At 40.4% G+C, this 21,368-nt stretch overlaps 1 protein-coding gene across 1 annotated transcript in view; it reads right to left on the minus strand.

Annotated features, from left to right (window-relative positions):
• Positions 1–14,258: 14,258 nt before the first annotated feature.
• LOC114653501 (PH domain leucine-rich repeat-containing protein phosphatase 1) overlaps positions 14,259–21,368 on the minus strand; it is a 235,710-nt gene continuing 228,600 nt past the window's right edge. The window contains 1 exon segment of the mRNA XM_028803859.2: positions 14,259–16,234. Coding sequence (XP_028659692.2) covers positions 15,032–16,234 — 1,203 coding nt within the window. The 3' untranslated portion in view covers positions 14,259–15,031.

Here is a 21,368-nt window from a genome sequence, read left to right on the forward strand (position 1 = left end):
TTTTTGCGCTAATGCGATGTTCACTGTCTTTGTTTTGACACTGTCGTTTTTTTCTGCTTTCATATTCTGTATCTTGCTCTGCATGTGTTTTGCGCCTACGTTTTTTTGAGCCTTTTGAATTCCAGTTTTCCTTATCTCTAACCTGCTCTGCATGTGTTTGGCCCCCTTGTTTTGTAACCTCTTTATCACGTTTTACTTCGTTTTCTACTCTGTCTTTTATTTGTGACCTCGCTTTGTCCTGCTTTTTTGTCCAATGACACCTGGTCCGTGGTGATTATTTTCCCTTTTTCGAGTAATAATTTCCGTTTGTTTGCACTCCTGCAGTCTTTACTTTCTTTTATTTATGCTTTCTAATTTTCCTTCTTTTATATTCTTTAACTTTCTTCACGTGTATCACGCCAACTTATTTTTTTTTTTTTTTGCCTTTCGAATTCCACTGCTTTCATAATCTCTATCCTGCTCTGCAAGTGTATAGCGCCAATGTCCCGATTGGACGTGCTTTTTTTTTTTTTTCCAGTTCCACTTGTTCCGGGCTGATAATTACTTTCCTTATTTTCTGAATTTGCACCTAGATTATTCTTTTTCTTTTTTGTCTCTCCAATGCTTTTGAGTCTCTTTTCTCCGCGCTGCTTTCTTCTTTGCTTTTTCATCTACGTTTCATCTATAACGTATTGTCCTTGTATGCTTTATATACGCTGAGAGCCCTGGATCTGTGTGTGCTCAAAGCAAAAACACGAATGAGTGTGTTGCTGGCTGTGCTCTTATTTATTTTTAAGTAGGACATGTCTTGCAAGAATCTCATGTTCTACATCATCGCAAGACTGTCCTGGGTCAGTCTCTTGGCACAAAGTCTCATGTTTAAGGTCCCCGCGAGACACTCCGTGGCCAGTCTGTTTAGTCTTGCGGGTCTTTTAAGTGTCTTCTGTGATCTTAACGTGAAGATCACGTCTCGATGCCCTACTGTTTCTCTGCAGGATTTTTTTTATAATAGAGAGATTTGGCTGATGCCTTTATCCAAGGAGACAACATTTCAGAGACCATTGTTTACATCTCTTTTGTTTTTCCAGTTGGAGCACAAGCAGGTGCAGTCACTATAGGCAGTGCCTTGCTTAGCTAATGCGCATTATCAATGGTCTGCAGTAATGCACCAGTTGTGTAGAAACAGAAAGCTGACAGAGGCTGCACAATGTTTATGAAGGCAACATTCTGGAGTGTTCCTCTTTGCTGCTCATCTTGTTGTTGACTACTGAGATGATCCAAGGGGTTAATGTCTGCCTGGAAAAGAGCATGCAGACCTGTGATGTGGCTTCTTTGGTGGGGCTGGTTCAAACAGAGTCTTTGGTTGAGTTCCCACTTCTCTGGATAGCTGCCATTGTTGTTGCAGGTACTAAGGGGTAATTCACCTTCCAACTCTAAAAAGTGTGACTGAGGACACGCTGAGTCAACTAATCAAACTCGCTATGCACTCAAATTGTAAACAGGTGTTAAAGCTACATTAATATATATTGCATTAATATATAGGACATATTCTCCATTCAGCAATTTTCCAAACATTTTAATTATTTATTTCAACATTATATTATTTTTGCTATTGCATTGTCACAGCATCAGTGATTTTTTTTTGTCATCTATATAAGGTGACCTCTGTCTATCTGACACAGAATCACAGGCAAAAGTCTAAAGAGTGGGGTCAGTTCAGTCGTTAATTTAGGAACGTAATTAAGTACTGGCGTTCTTATTCAATTCCAGTACAGACAAGTCTTCTACCCTCCCAGTCCATCACCATTGCTCTTTGGATTAAAAGAAGTGCTTCAACCTCTGTTATGGCTACACCCTATAAGCTATGGCCAGGAGAGCTGTGAGCTTGATGAGAACAAAGATGATCTGGGTCTTGAAAGGGTTTGAGAGGAAGGAATATGGATCTTGCCAGAAAAGCCCATCCTTTTCGTTGTGTAGGTCTTTCCATCAATTGTACTCATCCTTGGGTTAGTCATTTGTTCAAACTTGGGTGTCCAGCTGGTACCCCTAGGAGATGATGATGATGTGATGTTGCATCATCTGGAGTTGATCATCTTATTAGACTAGGGGGGCTTTGCTCAACAACCCCCAAGCCCCCCAGCCTATATAGGTTACGAACAAAGAAAATAGCATAAAGAGAAAGATCCACTAAATTTTAACTTCATATTAGCTGAGGGGGGTGTAGAGAAAATCACAAAGTTTCATCCTGAATAGATTAAATTTAAGGTGTATTTTTACTGCTTTCAAATACAAAACTGGGTCATACTTGGCCCAAAGAAATTGTAAGGTTAAAGTGTAAGACCCATAATGCTGTAATATTTATTCTGCCTATTGTTTGTGATTATCCTAATTCAATTGTGCTTTGCGTGGAATGGCAGATTGGCACATGCTGGCCCTGTAGGGAGAATAGCAGCGACATCGCAAGGGCCGCAGAAGAGACGGGGCTGAATCTAAAATCTAAATAAATTACAAATGTAACTACCATCCATTTATCTTAAATAATAAGTATTAATGGAAAATGATCCTAGCATGTACAAGTTCCGGTGCTATATACTGCAGGGACTCCTGATTTGTTTTCATGTTGCTTGATTAAACAACTGAGAGTGGCAGTGAGAATCAGAGCTACACGCTGAGTCAAAGCAAATGTGAATAAAGAAATTATCCATCCTTGCGATGATCATTTGTTCCAGGAGGACTAACCCCTTAGTTACTCAGACCTCTCTAACCAATCACATTCATGTCACTTAAGTCCTGGAGGTCCATTCCCAGCAGGTGCCACATCTCCGCAATGCTTGGTTACCAAAATCAACTGTATGGAACTTTACTAAGAAGAAAGAGTGCATCGGTGACCTTAGTAATTACAAAGGGTCTAGTAAGCCAAGATGACCACCACTGCACAGAAGGGGATCATCACTCTATTATAAAAAAAAAATCTTGGGAGGGAGACTAGGGCGATGCGACATGATCTTCTCTGAAGACAATTTGACATCCCGCGAGAGACACTTAAACGTCACGTGAGACAAGGCAGTGAGAGACCATTTAAAACAAGTTCACAGACCTCTAAGCTAGCAGTTGTTGGATTGCTTTTGGCAGACACACTTCATGTGCTCCCAGCTCTTAAAACAATGACAAGTGACAAGCAGAACATGCAGCTCACCAGCAGCAGCAAGCCAGCAGATGATCCGATGGCATCTCCTTAGCGTGTGTTCAGCCGACCCCCCTTCACACCACACCCGGGGCCAGAAATAAAGGACAAATATTGTTTTTACAAAAGTTTTAAAGTAAAAGTGAAAATAATGCATATGTAACAATTCCCATGAAAATACAATCTCTTTAAATTGTACATCAGGTAAACCAAACCCGGGGGTGGGTGAGCGAAGCAAGCAGGGGGCAGAGCCCCCTAGTTGTATAAAAAATGCTGTAACTTCTACATGCTGAAACCAAAATGTCTAAAAATACTGCAGAACCATAGAAGACATCTGCCTGAACATACTTTAGTATTTTCTCTTATGCTGGAGTCATTTTTTTGAGCATTTTCAAATGCTTTACAACTCTACATGCTGGACAACCCAAGTGTAAATGCAAAGTAAATTGTTAATCCACAACAACTAAATACATTGTTCAAAAGTGCAATAAACTAAAACAAAAACACACAAAAATCTGCTTTTTTTTCCCTTGCATTATTTTCGAAATAAAACATCAGACATATTTATCTGTCAAAGTTGTTAATGTAAAAAACCTGCACAAAACACTTTGCAGCAATGCAAGTTATTTGAATGCCGGAGATAATTTAGTTTAGAAAATGCAGTCATTTTTCTGAGCAGTATGCAAAGGTAGTTTGTTCTTTTAGTCCCCGACTGTATGCCCGGTTTTAGTGCTCGTCTCTTCACACGACTGTGGTAGACCTCGTGAAGCTCCACTTTGCATGCCTTGCTCGTGAATGGAGTGCGCTCTCCACACAGCTACCATTTCCTGCGCCCCTGGGCGGCTTGTGTTGAGCAGTGCTGACAGGTAGGTGGGTAGGTAGGTGCTGGTTGTTCGCCTCTCGTGGTTGCAGCGTCTCCCCACAGAGCTCAGCAGATGGCAGTTCTTGGAAGGCCTGCTGTGTCATCAGCTGCTCCTCTCGAAGGTCACACAGTTGCTCGTGCAGCAAGTAGCAGTTTGTAACAGCAATGCCAAAGAAACAACTCTGTGCAGTTGGGTACCACTTCCTGCTACCTTGCATGCCAAGTAGTAGCTGATTAGCTGGGGGGCCAGGTCAGCTGCCCCCCATCAAGCAGCCCTTCACAGCCATAGGAATCTGAATCCCCAGCCTCTCATAACTGTTACTGATCCTATTTTCTCAGAGTCTGCAGAGACCACACTGACCTCTTGTGTCCATCCACTTTGTGAACCAAAGCGTTCCATCTCCGAGCCACCCTATGGATCTCCTTGGAGATGTCTTCGTCAGTGCATAAGGTTCTTTTTGGTACTCCAATTCTAGTGTTCTTGTGGGTCCCCCAGTCTCCAACTCCCTGATCAGACTGATGCCTGAAAAGTGCTGGGCAGGTACAGAAATGACCACAATAAATGTGACGCTCAGATCCCAAGGACCCCTTTCTGATCAGATATTTGTTGGTGTTGTCAGACACCATTTTGACAGTTGACAGCTCCAGCAGAGTGAGGTTGCCCACAGAAGATGGGGAGGAAATGTTAGTGAGGCTGAGGCAAATGGTCAGGATGCTTTTCTGTTTTCCAGTCACCAGAATGATAAGGGGGTGTCTCTAATGTGGAACCCCCACCAGGCGAACCCATGACTAGGACTTCTGAAGATGGTAGAACTCCAGCCATGACCTGTCCCTCTGTGAGCTGCCACAGATTAGGCAATTCTGCAGAGTCACTGGAAGCCGAGTCGAAATATGCAGAACGTTTTGGCAAGGACCACCAAGAATGGCAATGATGTGCTGGAAGGCATTGAGGTGCAGGTCTCTCACTCTTCTGCATCAACACTAAAACAAAATATCAGTAACAAACAGGTGTAATGACAATACAAAAATCCTGAATGCTAAATAGATAAAAATTTCAAAATGAACATTTAGTAGGCCTAACTGAAAAACCCAGACTAATACGCTTAACTCATAAAGCAAACAGTAATCTATGAATATACTGTATACTCACATGTCCTGGAACAGGACGATTCTTTCAACAACATAGACTTGAATAGACAGGAGGGGCCTCAGCGTCGGAAGCCAGTATGAGCGCCAGTGCCAATCCACATGAATCTGCGTGCGTGCGTGTGTGTGTGTGTGTGTGTGTGCACATGGTATTAAGAGAGTGAGCTAAAGCAATCGGACTGGAATGAAGAGGAAGAAAGCAGGTGGTTACGTCACAGGTTTCCAGCATCATGACATGCGACATAACACAATGAGAAAACGTAATTGATGTCACGTGAGAAGATAACGGCAACCACAAATCTACAGAACATGTGCACAGACACACAATAGATTTTGGTGGTCTTAGCTGGACACACATCTTTATCCAATTTCCGAAGTTTCTGTAGGAGGGGAATTTGACGTAAACACAAAGTCTCTGCTTACTGATGCATAGACAATTACGGCAGTTCCTTATGTAGTTGTGGCTTTATTTTCATTCTAATATACCGACAAGCAAATACGAGCGTGGACGCTGCCAATGTTTAACAATTAATATTAATCTGAAAATGTCCCCTGTAATCGCATGTGGAGAGTTGATTACAGATTTAAAACCTTTTTCCTTGATTTGCTCCTTTGCTTCACAAATTTTATTCTAAGCATTATGGAGGACACCGTATATGCCACCGTACTCCGCTGCAGCTTCTGTCACTCCGATACAACTGGACACTCGCATCAGAAAAAAAAGGACTTGGCTGTATATTGATTTGCGTTTGAGCTGATGTCACACTTTCAAGACTGTTTGTCGTGAGGTATGTCAGATTTGAGTTGCTGATCTCATCACTTAACCGCGTCAGAGTACCTGACTGAACATCGCAGCCCACGCCACAGTCACTGACTGAGTGCTGATATTCCAGCAACGTCGTGCTCACCCCTTTATCCGACAGCCAGTAACATGAACTTTGGCACAACTGGTGCTTTGCGAAGGCTCAACAGCTGCCATCTTGGCCCTTCATTTCTTTTGTTTTCCATTCTGTTATGGTATGTAAAATTCAAAACATCAGGCAGATGAGCTTCTCTTCTATTTGCGAGGTTCAAAATGTGTGTTTCTTATTCCTCCCCACGACTTCTGGCTGTAAACTCATTGGTTCTCAACATTCACACGCAAGGAGTTCGCTCTTCCGACCAAAGAAAAAAATCAAACCTGTCTGCTTTTATTGTGGCCATAGCAGTAGAGTGTTGTACCCAGGGCCGGATTTTCCTATAGGCTAACTAGGCTTCAGCCTAGGGCCTCAAGATCAAGAGGGGCCTACATTCAAATTGTTAGCAAAATTTTATTATCTCTCATGTAATTTACAAACTTAAAAATGGAAGGTGAAAGGGCCTCATAAGTGGAATAGCATAGGGCCTCTTTTCATATAAATCCGGCCCTGGTTGTACCGTGTTAACCATAGATTGATACAGGAGAAAGTAGGGTAGAATGACACCTTTTATTGGCTAATTAAATAGATTACAAATGCAAGCTTTCGAGTCAGCCAAGGCAAGGTGCATTGTGGCCAGTCAACAGTTTAGTTGGTCTCAGCAGGTGGGTCTGTCACATTAGACGATCGTCTTCATGTAGATGAAAGCTATGACAAAAATAAAAATCAGTGGAAAAGTCGTCTAATGTGACGTAGCCTTTACGTGGTCCACCTCTAATGGTGCTGGCTGGCTGGTTATTCACACACAAGTGCGTGATCATCGCCTGGTGTCTCTGATAACCAGAGACTTGTGTTAAAGATAAATACATTTAAGTTAGTTTCACTTACCAGAAAACTTAAAGAAAAAAATAAATAAATAAAAAGCATCCTTGCTTGCACAGACATCATGATAGCCAGAAAACACCACAAAAATATTAAGGAACCACTTGAACACAATGGCGACTTTGCAAACCTCCTGACATAAAGACGCCTTTCCAAGAGTCTCTGCTTTGCCATCAGTATACAGAAATGCGGCCAAAGCAAAGAACCTCAAACTGATGCAAAATTGATTCGGTGTAACTTCTGCCAATTGCTGAGGGGTCCGTCTTCTCCTTTAACAATCTTGGTTCTGGTAACTTAAAAGCCTGAAGTACAATTTAAGCTCCGTCATCCATGGGCTCATGGCTCACACGATCAAATGCTGTCACATAATCTATAAAACATACAGAAATATCTTTCTGCTAACATCCTGAGAACAAAAATCAAAAAGTTCTCATGCTACAAAGTGTAAGCGACATCGAACTATTATTCTGACGAGTCAACTAACCAAAGTGAGGTGTTACTAAACAGACTACGTGGAAGAACGGTTGGTGACGTGTCAGAAGAACAATACGCTTTTATGCCAGATAAAGGAACAAGTTAATGTGAGTTTTGTTCTCAGGATGTTCGCAGAAGGTATGAGTGTGTGTGAGGCACGAGCCACTAATTGAAATGCTTGAATCTATCGATGTGGACGGACAAGACTTGGAATGGTTAAAGAATTTATATTTGGATCAGGAAGCTTATTCGGGAGGATACAGAAGTGAATTGAAGAATAAGGCAGGCTGTGTCTCGTCTCCTGATCTTTTTCATTATATGCAGAAATGATCATACGGTATGTTGGAGAGCTTGAAGGGATAAAGGCTGATGGCGCGAATATAAAAATTTGCAGTATGCAGTTGATACAGTGCAGTTAGCCGGTAAAGAACAAAAACTCGTGGATGTGGTAGTAGAATAGTGATAAGAAGGGTCTGGAAATCAACAGAAAGAAATCTTGTGTGCTTGGATTCTCAAAGAAAGCAACAAGTCCTACCTGTAAGACTTGGGTGAAAGGAGAAGTCCTGGAGCAGGTGGATCAGTTTAGATATCTGGGAAGCATATTGATGGCGGAAGTGAGAACAGACCAGGAGATAAAGTTCTGAATTTTCATAGCTAGGAGTGCTTTCAAAAATATGGAATGGGTTTTGTTATCAAAGAGCTTTGTCAGTAACTACGCGACAGCGAATATTGAAATGTGATGTTTGGTCGACTCTTCGGTATGTGTGCTGTGAGAGTTTGACGATTCCCAAAACTATTGAAGCAAAAGTAGAAGCAGTGGTTTCTCAGAAGGATCACGCAAATATCATCGACTAAAAAGATTACAAATGAAGAGGTGTTGCGCAAGGCTGGAATGACTCTGGAATTGATCAAAGTGATTGTGAAAAAGCAAACTCAATTTGTCGGCTGTGTGTTGCAAAAAGAAAAATTGGAGGAATTAGTTTGACCGGGCGGATAAGATGGTAAACGGGTCATCAACGAGTAACTAGAATGAAAACACTCGCCATATTGAGGGATCACAAAAACAGAAATGAGAAAGCAGCCATAGCTGCTGCTCACGTCAGGATTCTGGCACAGCACTTTGAATGACTAAATCCATGGGATTTTAAAAGAATGGCCGATTCGACAGGCTATTTAACCTGAAACCTCTGAATGCAATCTGCCAGGAGAACCTGTAACTGGTGAATTTTATAATGAGAGCTTCTATTTCATTTAAATATTCACAACTGTCAACCGGTTTGCCTCTGTACTTTCTTAGTAGTGAGAAAGTAAACAAAATGAAATATTCATAATAAGACTGTTGTATGCAATTAATTATTGAGCTGTATTTTGGAATCTATTAAACATACATGCGAGTATGTTGTAGACATACACTACAATGCAGTCGCGCCATTGATCGCGATTGAAGCCCTGTGGGTCACCAGTAAGCGTACATATCGATATGCACATCTCGAGTCGGTGGCCATTTCTCAGGGTGCTATTTAAATGGCAGTAACCCCTGGTCGATGCCAGAAGGCCCAGAAGTATCAGTTTTATGAACACTTCGGTGCTACTTACTGTTGGAGGGTTACTGACTTAGAATTGGTGCCCTCGAGAAAGATCAAGTTTAGCCTCCCAAGAACCCACCTTTAGAACCCATTATTTATGTAATGTGTTTTTAGTTTTGCCTTTATTGTCAAAAACAATGCAGATGAATATAATTTAAAAGTGATGTTATTATTTATTGCCATTTTCAATAGACAGTACAGCTTGTAATATTTTAACCATTCAGTAACAAGCTTATTAGATTAATTTAAATGACAGTGTAACTAGGGATGCACCAACACCACATATTCTTACTAAACTGGAAGCTTTCTCTGAAGGCTCATTTCTCATCAGATGAGGGACTCACAGACTCTCAAGCCACAATGCTAAGCATCATCTCTCTCCCGGTACACAGCAGCCAAAGGGGTCATACAGAAGGTAACTTGCCCCAATCGTCTGGTGAAACTGAAAACAGTGGAAATAAACCCGGCTTCTCAAATCATGTGAAGCTTATGCACTTCTCTCACTTCATAGAACATCCCAGATCTCTCAGATAAATTTTACACGGCTCAGAGTTAACGACGATCGGATAGACACCAATCAACACCATCCAACCTCTGCTCTTTAGGGACAAGCTGACAGAGATGGGAGTAGATTCATACCTGGTGGCATGGATCATGGACTATCTTACAAACAGACCTCAGTATGTGCGTCTCCAGAACTGCAGGTCTGACATTGTGGTCAGCAACACCGGAGCGCCGCAGGGGACTGTACTTTCTCCAGTCCTGTTCAGCCTATATACATCGGACTTCCAATACAACTCAGAGTCTTGCCACGTGCAAAAGTTCGCTGATGACACTGCTATCGTGGGCTGCATCAGGAATGGGCTGGAGGAGGAGTATAGGGACCTAACCAAGGACTTTGTTAAATGGTGCGACTTAAACCACCTACAACTGAACACCAGCAAAACCAAGGAGCTGGTGGTGGATTTTAGGAGGACCAGGCCTCTCATGGACCCCGTGATCATCAGAGGTGACTGTGTGCAGAGGGTGCAGACCTATAAATACCTGGGAGTGCAGCTGGATGATAAATTAGACTGGACTGCCAATACTGATGCTCTGTGTAAGAAAGGACAGAGCCGGCTATACTTCCTTAGAAGACTGGCGTCCTTTAACATCTACAATAAGATGCTGCAGATGTTCTACCAGACGGTTGTGGTGAGCGCCCTCTTCTACGCGGTGGTGTGCTGGGGAGGCAGCATAAAAAAAGAAGGATGCCTCACGCCTGGACAAACTGGTGAGGAAGGCAGGCTCTATTGTAGGCATGGAGCTGGACAGTTTGACATCCGTGGCAGAGCGACGGGCGCTCAGCAGGCTCCTATCAATTATGGAGAATCCACTACATCCACTGAACAGTATCATCTCCAGACAGAGGAACAGCTTCAGTGACAGATTGAGGAGATCGTTCCTCCCCAAACTATGCGACTCTTCAATTCCACCCGGGGGGTTAAATGTTAACATTATTCAAAGTTATTGTCCGTCTGTATACCTGCATTTTTATCACTCTTTAATTTAATATTGTTTTTTATCAATATGCTGCTGCTGGAGTATGTGAATTTCCCCTTGGGATTAATAAAGTATCCATCTATCTAGACAAGAATTAAGGGAGGGGATATTAATGTGCTGCGGTGGGTTGGCACCCTGCCCAGGATTGGTTCCTGCCTTGTGCCCTGTGTTGGCTGGGATTGGCTCCAGCAGACCCCCGTGACCCTGTGTTCGGATTCAGCGGGTTGGAAAATGGATGGATGGATATTAATGTGTACCTTCCTCTACAGGAAAGAAGGGAATAAAACCAAGCTAAGGTTTATCTTTGTGTTGCTTATTGCCTGATACCCTTGCATATACCTGTACCCATCTTCAAGTATCCTCATGTTATGAACAAACTATTTAGATTATGTTGAGAAGACTCTCGCTACATTCACAACTGCAAAGAAAGATAGTGATAGATGATTTGTGTATACCTTTCCAAATCATAAACTGAAATGCACCTCTTCATAGTTCCAGCGTCCCAGAGACATCCCTCCCTGCTAGTAGGCAATGCGACTGCTAAAAGTGGGCTACGGTAGACAGACTTCTAACATGCACTGCTATTCATAATCTCTGTCATTACATAAAAAACTGTTTTGAAATGCACTGGCAGCTGTGCTCGGGCACAGGAGGCACCAAACGAAAAGACCACCCAATCTATATGCAAAAATTCTAAGCCAAAGTTTCCAACTCAGACATTCACCTTATAGAATTTTCTACACAGATGCAATTTTCAGGCCCACTCCAATGACAATTCAAATTGTGAATTACACAGACTAATGGGGCCCAGCTCCTTAAGATTCACACATGGTAGATATAACTAGACACACTTTCTTTGTTCACAGTGAAGGAACAAGAAAAAAAATCCTCTGATGGCTCACACCAAAGCTTTTTACAATACAAATGCTGCCATTACAAAAGCTAAACTCAAGACAACTGTTGTGTAACACAAGATATGACAAACACAGCTCTAAATAACAAACACGTTCTGAAAAAATCAAGTCAGCTAAACAGAAAAAATGACCTCCAATTTAGGCCATCAAAATGAGAGTGCACCCTAATGGCTCCTGCCCTTCTAAGGACACAACATGAAAACATAACAGCACCATCAGACATAAGAAGATGAGGCACTGTAGACACCAAGCAAATACAAGCTGAGCCGCAAGAGCCCACCGACATGGCTACTCAAGAGAGGCGTGATTGACCACTCACCGGCCAAGGACGGCTATACGTGGGGCTGAGTGAACCTGGCTATGCATGGACAGCCATCGTCTTTGTTTGGTAGTGCAGTACATGACAAAACTGAAGATTTTTTTTTTTTTTAAAAAAGTACATAAAAACTAAAGAAATTTGAGAAATGATAGGAGACAAGTCCATCAAGAGAGGTTGTTTAGCTAATAGCCAAGCTGTCCCAATATCTCATCCAGATTCTTCTTAAAGGTTGTCAAGATTTCTGCTTCAACTACATGTCTCGGTAGTTTGTTCCAGAGTCCCACAACTCTTTGTGTAAAGGAGTGCTTCCTGGCTTCACTTTTAATAATTTCCACTGATGTCCTGGAGTATGTGATTCACCCTTATGCCAAAAGAATGTTACTGATCTACTTTATCAATGCCTTTGAGGATTTTAAATACTTGGATTAGGTTCCCATACAGTCTCCTCTGCTCGGATTTAACTCTTCGAGTCTGTCAGCGTAGGCCATGTCCTTAACTCCTGGGATGCACTCGGTTGCTCTCCACTGCACAGCTTCAAGTGCTGCTATGTCTTTCTTGTGCTGTGGTGACCAGAACTACACACAATACTCCAAATGCAGTCTTACTAGTGCATTACATAGTTTGAGCATAACGTCCCTTGACTTAAATTCAACAGTTTATATGATATAAGCTTATTATTATCAAGCTTATTAACAAGAATGCTATAATTATTGTTGTTTTATCTGTTTTTATCTTGCCTTGCCTTTTGTTTAAACTTATGTTGCACTTTGAGATTTACTGCTAATGTAAAGTGCCCCTATAAATAAAATGCATTATTATTATTATATAAGCTAATATTTTATTTGCCTTTTTAATTGCTTAGTCGATGAAAATGTTGCATTTAACATAAGCCTGTAAATCCTTTTCAGAGGCAGCCTCCTGTTTCCCATCTTGTATTTATAAGTGATGTTGCTGTTGCCCACGTGACACACTTCTCACTTTTCTATATTAAACTATTTTCCAAAAGGTCACCCAGTTAAGGAGCTTGTCCAAGTTTTCTTGATTTGTTTTTGCTACCTCCATATTGTCCGATTATCGTCTGTGAACGTCACAAATTGACTAACTATACCCTAATCAATGTCATTAACATACATAAGAAAGTGACGGCCACAGGACCGACCCCCAAGGGACTCCACGTGGAGCATTCTCCCCTTATCTGTACTCTTTGTCCTCTTTCCTGTCGGTTAACCAACTTGACAACCTGTTTTGTAGGTTACCTCTGATGTCTACAGCTTCTACTTTTAGAATTCATCCTTGGTGTAGAACTGTATCAAATGCTTTTTGAAAGTCCAAGTAAATTATGTCCTAAGTTCCAGCCTAATTCAAAAACAATCATTTAATTATATAGCATAAAATACACTTTTAATACCAACTTGTTTTTAGATTTTTTAAAAGTCTTGCTCCCAGATATGGCAAAGTGCTCTAATATAATTTATATGACAGTATTGGCTGTGTTGTGGTGCTTTCCCCACCGGTTTCTTTAACATAAATACAAATTCTTAGCAACAATGCTGGCAATGAGGTCGACATTATTAAAATAAGGAAGAGGCAGACCACTGAAACCCTGCTGAAATCAAGTCACTTTGCAAATCAAGCACAACGGAAACTACTGAGGGCCCACAAGCAACATCAGCCACTTTTTCCAGTCTGGGCTGACCACACAGATGAGAAAGAGCTCCACATTTTATAGCGTCACCCTTCAATGTAGCATGCTTGACTAACTGTAACCCCATTCGGCCATCTCTCTCTGTTTCACTTTTATTTTCATTTGATAAAGCTAAAGAGTTCAACAGCTAAAATGGAAATATAAATGTAGCACTGCACCTGCTCTGTATGGCAGAGTGGCAAATTTAAATGGAGCCAAACAAATGTGCAACATACGCAATGTGTTCAAGTAAGGAAAATGTTGAACATTTTGAAATGCAGAATATTAAATCTAAAAAACTCATTACAGGTTTAGAGCAACCAATACATTCTCTACTTTGAGGCACAGACTTAATTTGTGGTAAAACTTAAAATATGAACCTTCATCTGTATTTAAGGAGATGCGGCAAGACTCTAGAGAAGACTGTGTGGAAATGGCACAATTTCAATATGGAGAAACAATGAAATACTCCTAAAGCTCTCAATGCTATGGCTGCTTCCACCAAGTATTAACAAAAAAAAAGTGAACACAGGCAAGTTTTTTGTTATATTCGTGTGGATTTCTTGCATAAAACAATGTATGAAGATAGTGAACACTCAATGCACTTCAAATTGTTTGCACCACAAGGTAAAAATCATTAAACAGCAACAAGGCAAAGAAACAAAAGCAGACAGGAACATCTTAAGAAACACTTAACTTACTGTTTTGGTGAATTTCTGTACAGGACACCTGAAAACACATCAATACATTCACAGAGCATTCCATGTATGAGCAGTAACAGAGGACACCATTTATTATTTGGAAATGTCAAATTTATTGTAACAAATTGAACTTTGTTTCTGGTTGAAATAATCCTTGTAAATAAAAAAATCTCATCAGTCTCTTGCACAGTCATGCTGGTGTTAGCAGAACTAAGGGAAATAATTTAAAGTGTTTCTTTGTGAACTGGAACAGTAGGAAGGAGGAAAGACGGCGTGGCTAAGCTGGAGAAGTCAGTTCTTGCTTATTTGAAGTATGTGCTTTTCAAATGGGATTTCTGTCTTGTTCTATCCCAGTCCACAATGTAACTTTTTCCTTTCCATGTAGCGAATCCCTGGAAAACCAGTTCCTTGTATCGCAACAGTATACACCATTTATTCTGTTTACAGCAATTAGAAAAAAAATCATCTGTTCTCGCAGAGAAGATTAGTACATTTCAGTGACTAAGTCACATTAAAGTGTAAGCAACTCCTAGGAGTTAGTCTTTATCATTTCTACAAATTTCAATGACTTGACAAAAGCCATGAGATAAGAAATAAACTTATTAAACAGTCTATCTACAATAATAAAGATTTTCATGAAATTGTCTTTAAAGAAAGCTCAATTTTCAAATTAAAAAAGAATCAAATGACACTTTTTAATAAAATGATATGCTAAGGAAAAATAAAACTGGATTATCAACATTTCTTTCAAATTAACAAAACAAATCTAGCACTGATTTAAAAAAATATTTTGGAATGCATATTTTATATATATTTATATGTACACACATACAGCAGAAGTCTTCTCCATCTCCTCCTGTAATCACAGAGGAGTGTCATAATAGTCAGGCATTTGGTCTGCTTGGAACTGCCTCTGCTGCTGCTGCTGCTCCTGGTGGTGTTTCATGATCTCTTTGACCTCCTCTTCAAGTTCAGGAGGAATTATTAACTGGTCATCTGGGTCAGGCTGTGCAGGAGCTGCAAAGTAACCTCCATTTTTTTTGGTGGGGGCATCAGCAGCCACTTCAATTACGTTGTGGCTATTTTCTAAAGGAGCGATAGAGCCATTTGCTCTCCTTCTGCCCAAAGTGCCCATCATATAGTCCATACCCTTTCTCTGCAGTCGCTCTGTAGAGACATCATCAGTGTGGAGCTTCAAAAGTAGGGTTCGATCTGGCAAAATAATGCTACTAGTGGGATCCTCCTCATTTGAGCTTATAACGATTCCCTCATCACAAGTTTCAGTGACTGACTGGGGGTTTGAAGAGAGCATCTTCTCCTTTGCATGAAGACAATGGATATCCACTTCCACCTCAACTCGACTACCATTGGAAAAAACACCAGCAATAGGCTCTTCATCTTCACTATCCAGACCATTGTCAGAAAAGGCACTAGAAAATGTAGCACTAGACAACTGGCGCTGAAAAGAGCCTGACAGACACACAGGGTGTAGTGTGCAATAACGCTGTTCATTAGTGCAGGCCATTATGCTGTTATCATTTAACACTACACTTTGTGGAGGCTCATCTGATGCTGTGGAGCCAACCTCACTACTCATTTCAGAGGTAGATATTTCACTGCTAATCTCAGACGCCATGCCACTGCTTGAAGAAGGCATACCTAGTGTGTCCGAAGGGGTTTGCCTGTCCTTGATGACAACACTTACAGATGGTGGGAAGATACCTGGGCTGGGTGGAGGTACAGCATTTAGCTCACAACAGCAGAAGCAGTCCTCTGTAATATTGAGCTGTACCACCACTGCACATATACTGTCATTGCAGCCGTAGCTCTGAGCCAATGTGCATAACTTTTTAGCTGCTGCTAAAGCATCTGGAACATTGCGTACAGCTTCCACTGCCTCACATGGTGAAACACTGTCCCATAAGCCTCTGCTGCCCAAAATGAAAAACTCATCCTGTGGTCGAAGTGTCACAGACTGGATATGAGGTCGAGGAATGACTGAAGGGTGAAGAAATGTGTACCCGAGAATTCTTGTTGAATCTGTCACTCCATTAACTTTATTATCCTGAAATGGAAAAAAAAAAAAATCAAGCATTAGATCCTCTCTGATCACCAACACCTCTCTTAGAAAATAGCACACAGAGTATACAAGACTCTCTTATCTAATTACATTTAAGAAAGTTAAAAGCAAGCCAACAGATAAATCAGTGTTTCAATTTTAAAAGACCTCTACAAATAAGATGGTAACTTCCTAAACCAATAGATTGTATTAAAAGACATGGAATGTAGCTGCTGTTAAAAGGCACAAGGGATCTGAAGGAGACACTGAAAAGTTTCTTCCACTGAAAAAAAAAATTCTTAATGTAAATTATAAATGTATGTATCCCCCATTGAAATATTTTTAAGATTTAAATTAGGGATATTTGGCAAGAAAAATCAACATTGGCCACTTTGCTTGTTAATGCAAATACCTAATCACATGGCAGCAACTCAATGCATTTAGGCATGCAGACATTGTGAAGACAACTTGCTGAAGTTCAAACCGAACATCAGCATGGGGAAGAAAGGGGATTGAAGTGACTTTGAACTTGGCAAGTTTGTTGGTGCCTGACGGGCTGGTCTGAGTATTTCACAAACTGCTGATTTACTGGGATTTTCATGCACAACCATCTCTAGGGTTTATAGAGAGTGGTCCGAAAAAGGAAAAAGTTTCAGTGAGCAGCAGTTCTTTGGGCGAAAAAGCCTGGTTGACGCCAGAGGTCAGAAAAGGTGATAGGAAGGTAACAGTAACTTAAATAACTACTCATTTCAACTGAGGTATGCAAAAGAGCCCCTCTGAACACACAACATGTCAAACCTTGAAGCAGATGGGCTATAGCAGTAGCAGACCACAGTGGGTGCCACTCCTGTCAGCTAACAACAGGCAACTGAGGCTACAATTCACACGGGCTCACCAAAAGTGGTCAACAGAAGATTGGAAAAACACTGCCTGATCTGATGAGTCTCTGCTGTGACATTTGGATGATAGGATCAGAATTTGGCAACAGGGAACATGAAAGCATGGATCCATCCTGCCTTGCATCAACGGTGTAATGGTGTTGGGGATATTTTCTTGGCACACTTTGGGCCCCTTAGTATAAACTAAGCATTGTTTAAATGCCACAGCCTACCTGAGAATTGAGTTGCTCACCATGTCCATCCCTTTATGACCACAGTGTACACATCTTCTGATGGCTACTTCCAGCAGGATAATGTGCCATGTCACAAAGCTCAGATCATATCAAACTGGTTTCTTGAATATGACTGAGTAACTGTACTCAAATGGCCTCCACAGTTACCACAACTCAATCCAACAGAGCACCTTTGGCATGTGGTGAATTGGGAGATTTGCATTACAGACGTGCACCCAACAAATCTGCAGCAACTGTATGATGCTATCAAGTCAAAATAGACCAAAATCCCTTCCAGCACCTTGTTGAATCTATGCCACAAAGAATTAGAGTAGCTCTGAAGGCAAAAGGGAGTCCAACCAATACTAGCAAGGTGTACCTAATAAAGTGGCCAATGAGTGAATACATCAAATGACCATTCGATTGAAATGTGAACCTTCTCAAAACAACTTTAAAGCACTGTACTTAAAAATTGAGCTATACAGACAAAATAAAAATTCTGAGTTGGCGTAGTTTTGAGGTGCTGCCACTGCTGCCAAATAAATCCAACTTTCTGGGTTTGAATGCCACACCTGGCTTGTTGCCCATGTGGCATTTCCATGTCCTCTCTTTATGTATGTGGGCATTTACTCTGAACTCTGGCTGTCTTCCTACATCCCCAAAGATATGCAGATCTGGTTCACTGGTACCTCTAAACTAACCCAGTGTAAATATGGGTGACGGTATGTGTCGACTTCCAGTGCTGCTGGGAAAGGCTTCTTATATACCTGTATATACATAAACACACACACAAAATACATATATGCAAGGAGCATAGACAGTATTCTGACCCTGTGCTACCCACTTTCCTGTGTTACTACCAAAGATTACACCACATTTAAATTGGGTTTTTTTGCATGTTTAATAAAAAACATGCTAAAGATGTTAATAAGGCAGCCAGCCCCATTATCTCAACTTGCTGCCATTAAAATTGGAACATTTTTGGTCTACAGAAAATGCAACATGTATGCCAGAATGGCTTTGGCCAATTTAAAAATATTTTAATACTTCATGTCAAGGCAAACCCTAAAACAGTATTTCCCAAACTCGGTCCTCGGTCCTGGCTGCAGGTTTTTGTTCCAACCAGCTTCTGTTTTTAATTGAACTCCTGGGCTAATTAAGTGAAGTGATATTTCCCAAGTTCTGTGTTTAGGGAACAATACAGAAATTATAAAACTAAGTTTGCTTTAAAAAAAAAAAAAATTAAAATGTACCAAGCAGTTATATAGGAATAATGTATTTTTTTTTCTTTTAACAGTATTTTCATCTTGATTTTCATCCTTAATCCATTATTTACTCATCAGTGGGTCGGTTGCTAAAGTACTTGCAGCCTTTGATTATTTAGTGTTGTTTGCCTGCGTGTCTGCTCTGCTCGTTTTAAATTGTCATTATTAAGATACAACAAAGGGGGAAAAACTGCACAGAGAAAGGGCAAAGTATAATGAAATCAACAAAAGAGAGTTAAGCATTTAAATCTATAGCAAAAGCAGAAATATTTCTAAATATCTTATAAATGTAAAAATCATGCTGCTGGGCTTTTCTGAATGTTGAATAAAAGAAAAAAAAAATTTTTTAATGAGATCAGTGCTATCAGGTGTTGTCACTGATTAGGAATCCGGTTGGAACAAAAACCTGCAGCCACAGGGGTTCACCAGGACCGAGTTTGGGAAACACTGCCCTAAAAGAATGAACGGAATCACACACCTTATACGAAGGGGTTATTGGTGCTGGTGTGTATACTGTGGCCTACACATTTGCCTACCAGCAATGAGGCTAAAATATTCATTTTTAGTTATTATCTAGAATTTTAATTAAGCACTTCCATATAAAGGCAGCAGTAATGCACTCAGAATTTTTTCATTGTAATTTGCTCCTGACATGGTGCTTTTAGCATTCACTAATGCAAGGAATTTGATTAAATGAGTGGTCAGCAGCTTTAAAATAGTTAGTCTCAGTTTGAAGTTTAATTTCTAATTCAAAGTGATAAACTGATGTTTGATGCAAATAAATTTACTAATGTTCAGTTTGTTCAAAATTAACCTTATGGTTTATGTTAATGACAGATTTTCTTTTTCCTGTCCACCCTGGTCATGTTACCTTAACATCTGACTTGCATTTAGAGACTTAACAATTCTATATTTAAAGACTATACTTCTCTTAATGTATGTATCTGTCTTGTGTAACTGTGCATTATTTATGTATATTACTCATTTAATATTATTCTTATCTATTTTTTTTTTGAAATCTCGAATAGCACTTTTACCTACATCTTTTGTACGAAAATGTGCAACAAAAATAAAATACTATTGTTTTATGTCTGTGGACACATTTTATAGTATCAAATTTCTTTTAACATCATAAAGTACTAAAATTACAGATGGGCTATCATTACAGACCTTGAAAAATCTACACAGCACATCTATATTTGACCTTCACAAATTGAGAAATTTACAAAAGAATTTGTAAACATCTGGTTTAGAGTTTTTAGAATAGAAATGTTTAAAATATATCCTAGCACACAAAGAATCTGTATACAAGTCCAACACAGACAAAATTACCAGGGCTGTTATAATCTGATAATGCAGTGGTAAAATGTGTTCAGTCATATCACAGGGAGCTGTGGTTTTAATATACAGTACACCCCGAAATTCACGGGGGTTATGTTCCTAGAGCACCTGCGAATTGTGAAAAACCATGAATTATGGATGTGGTTAAAAAAATGCTTTTTTTAATAGTTTAAACCCTAAATATGCCCCCAAAATACTTTAATTTCATTTCAAACTCAGCTTAATACATTACCTAAAAAAAAGAATGTAAAGGTAAACCTGTATACTGTACAGTACTGTACTGCTATGTCTCCCGCAGTGCTAGAATGTAAAATACCGATGTTACCGCTATATGTACTGTAATTCATGCAAGCGCGTTTTCATTGCCAGAAGCATTAGAAGGTGCAGGGCATTTGGATGGCATCTTGGGGCTTTAACCCTTAAACTGCCACATACAGTACTTGGGGGTTAATACATCCCTGGACGCCAAATACTTTTTTGCTGCACTTTTTAAGTAAACATTACAATTCACAAAGAAAAAGTGAAACTTTAATGGAACACTTTTTTTTCATGCAAAGAGCATCACAATTACTGCAACACTGGTTATTTTACACACTGCTATTGAACTGCAAAAACTATTTAAAAAACTACTGGAACAATATGTACAAGGTGCAACTGATGCCATGGATGAAATTCGGTAAATCACCAAGCCAACTGCACTTGAACTGGCTGTACGCAAGCACACAGAGGTAAACGCTGACATTGGCAGGCTAGTCTGGTGTAGCGGCTCAATCCCAGAGACAGTGAGGCTGTAATGCTGCAGGGGATGGCAGTGGTCATGAGCTGGCTGCTCAACGAATGTACGGCACTGACTGATCAGCTCTGGCGTGCTGATAAATTGCACTTGGAACCGACTATAGCCGGTTGTGGCATTCAATCAATGTGCATCGCCGAATATACTCAGCTCCTGCGTGCTGGCAAATAGCAGTGGGAAACGACTATAACTGGTTGTGGTGGTTTAAGGGTTAAGAAGAACAAAACGGAAAACACGAGAACAATCAGCTGGAGATGTGTCACAGGGCAGCAGTCAATCATCAGCAAGGAGAAATGAATAATGCTGTGGCAGTCAGATGCCGCCAAGATTCACACCGTTGAGAAGACGGTGATTTATTTATTTTTATGGTGGAGACAAAACAAAGCAAACCGGTAATCAAACAGCAAATAAAGAATGTAATGAACACAAATGAAAACAACAATACCACCCCTGTTCCCCTTACGGCGATTATACATTAAATATAACAAAGCACAAACAAAACACACAGTAAAGTCCATGAAAAACGGTAAAAGATGAAATGTAATGATGAAAATAGATAGTCCTACCGGTAGTTCCTGAAATGGTTAAGCCTGGTGGACGGGTTCAGGAGCGATCCAGGATAAAACGAAT

Source organism: Erpetoichthys calabaricus, chromosome 6 (assembly GCF_900747795.2).
Source record: "Erpetoichthys calabaricus chromosome 6, fErpCal1.3, whole genome shotgun sequence".
Lineage (NCBI taxonomy): Eukaryota > Metazoa > Chordata > Cladistia > Polypteriformes > Polypteridae > Erpetoichthys > Erpetoichthys calabaricus.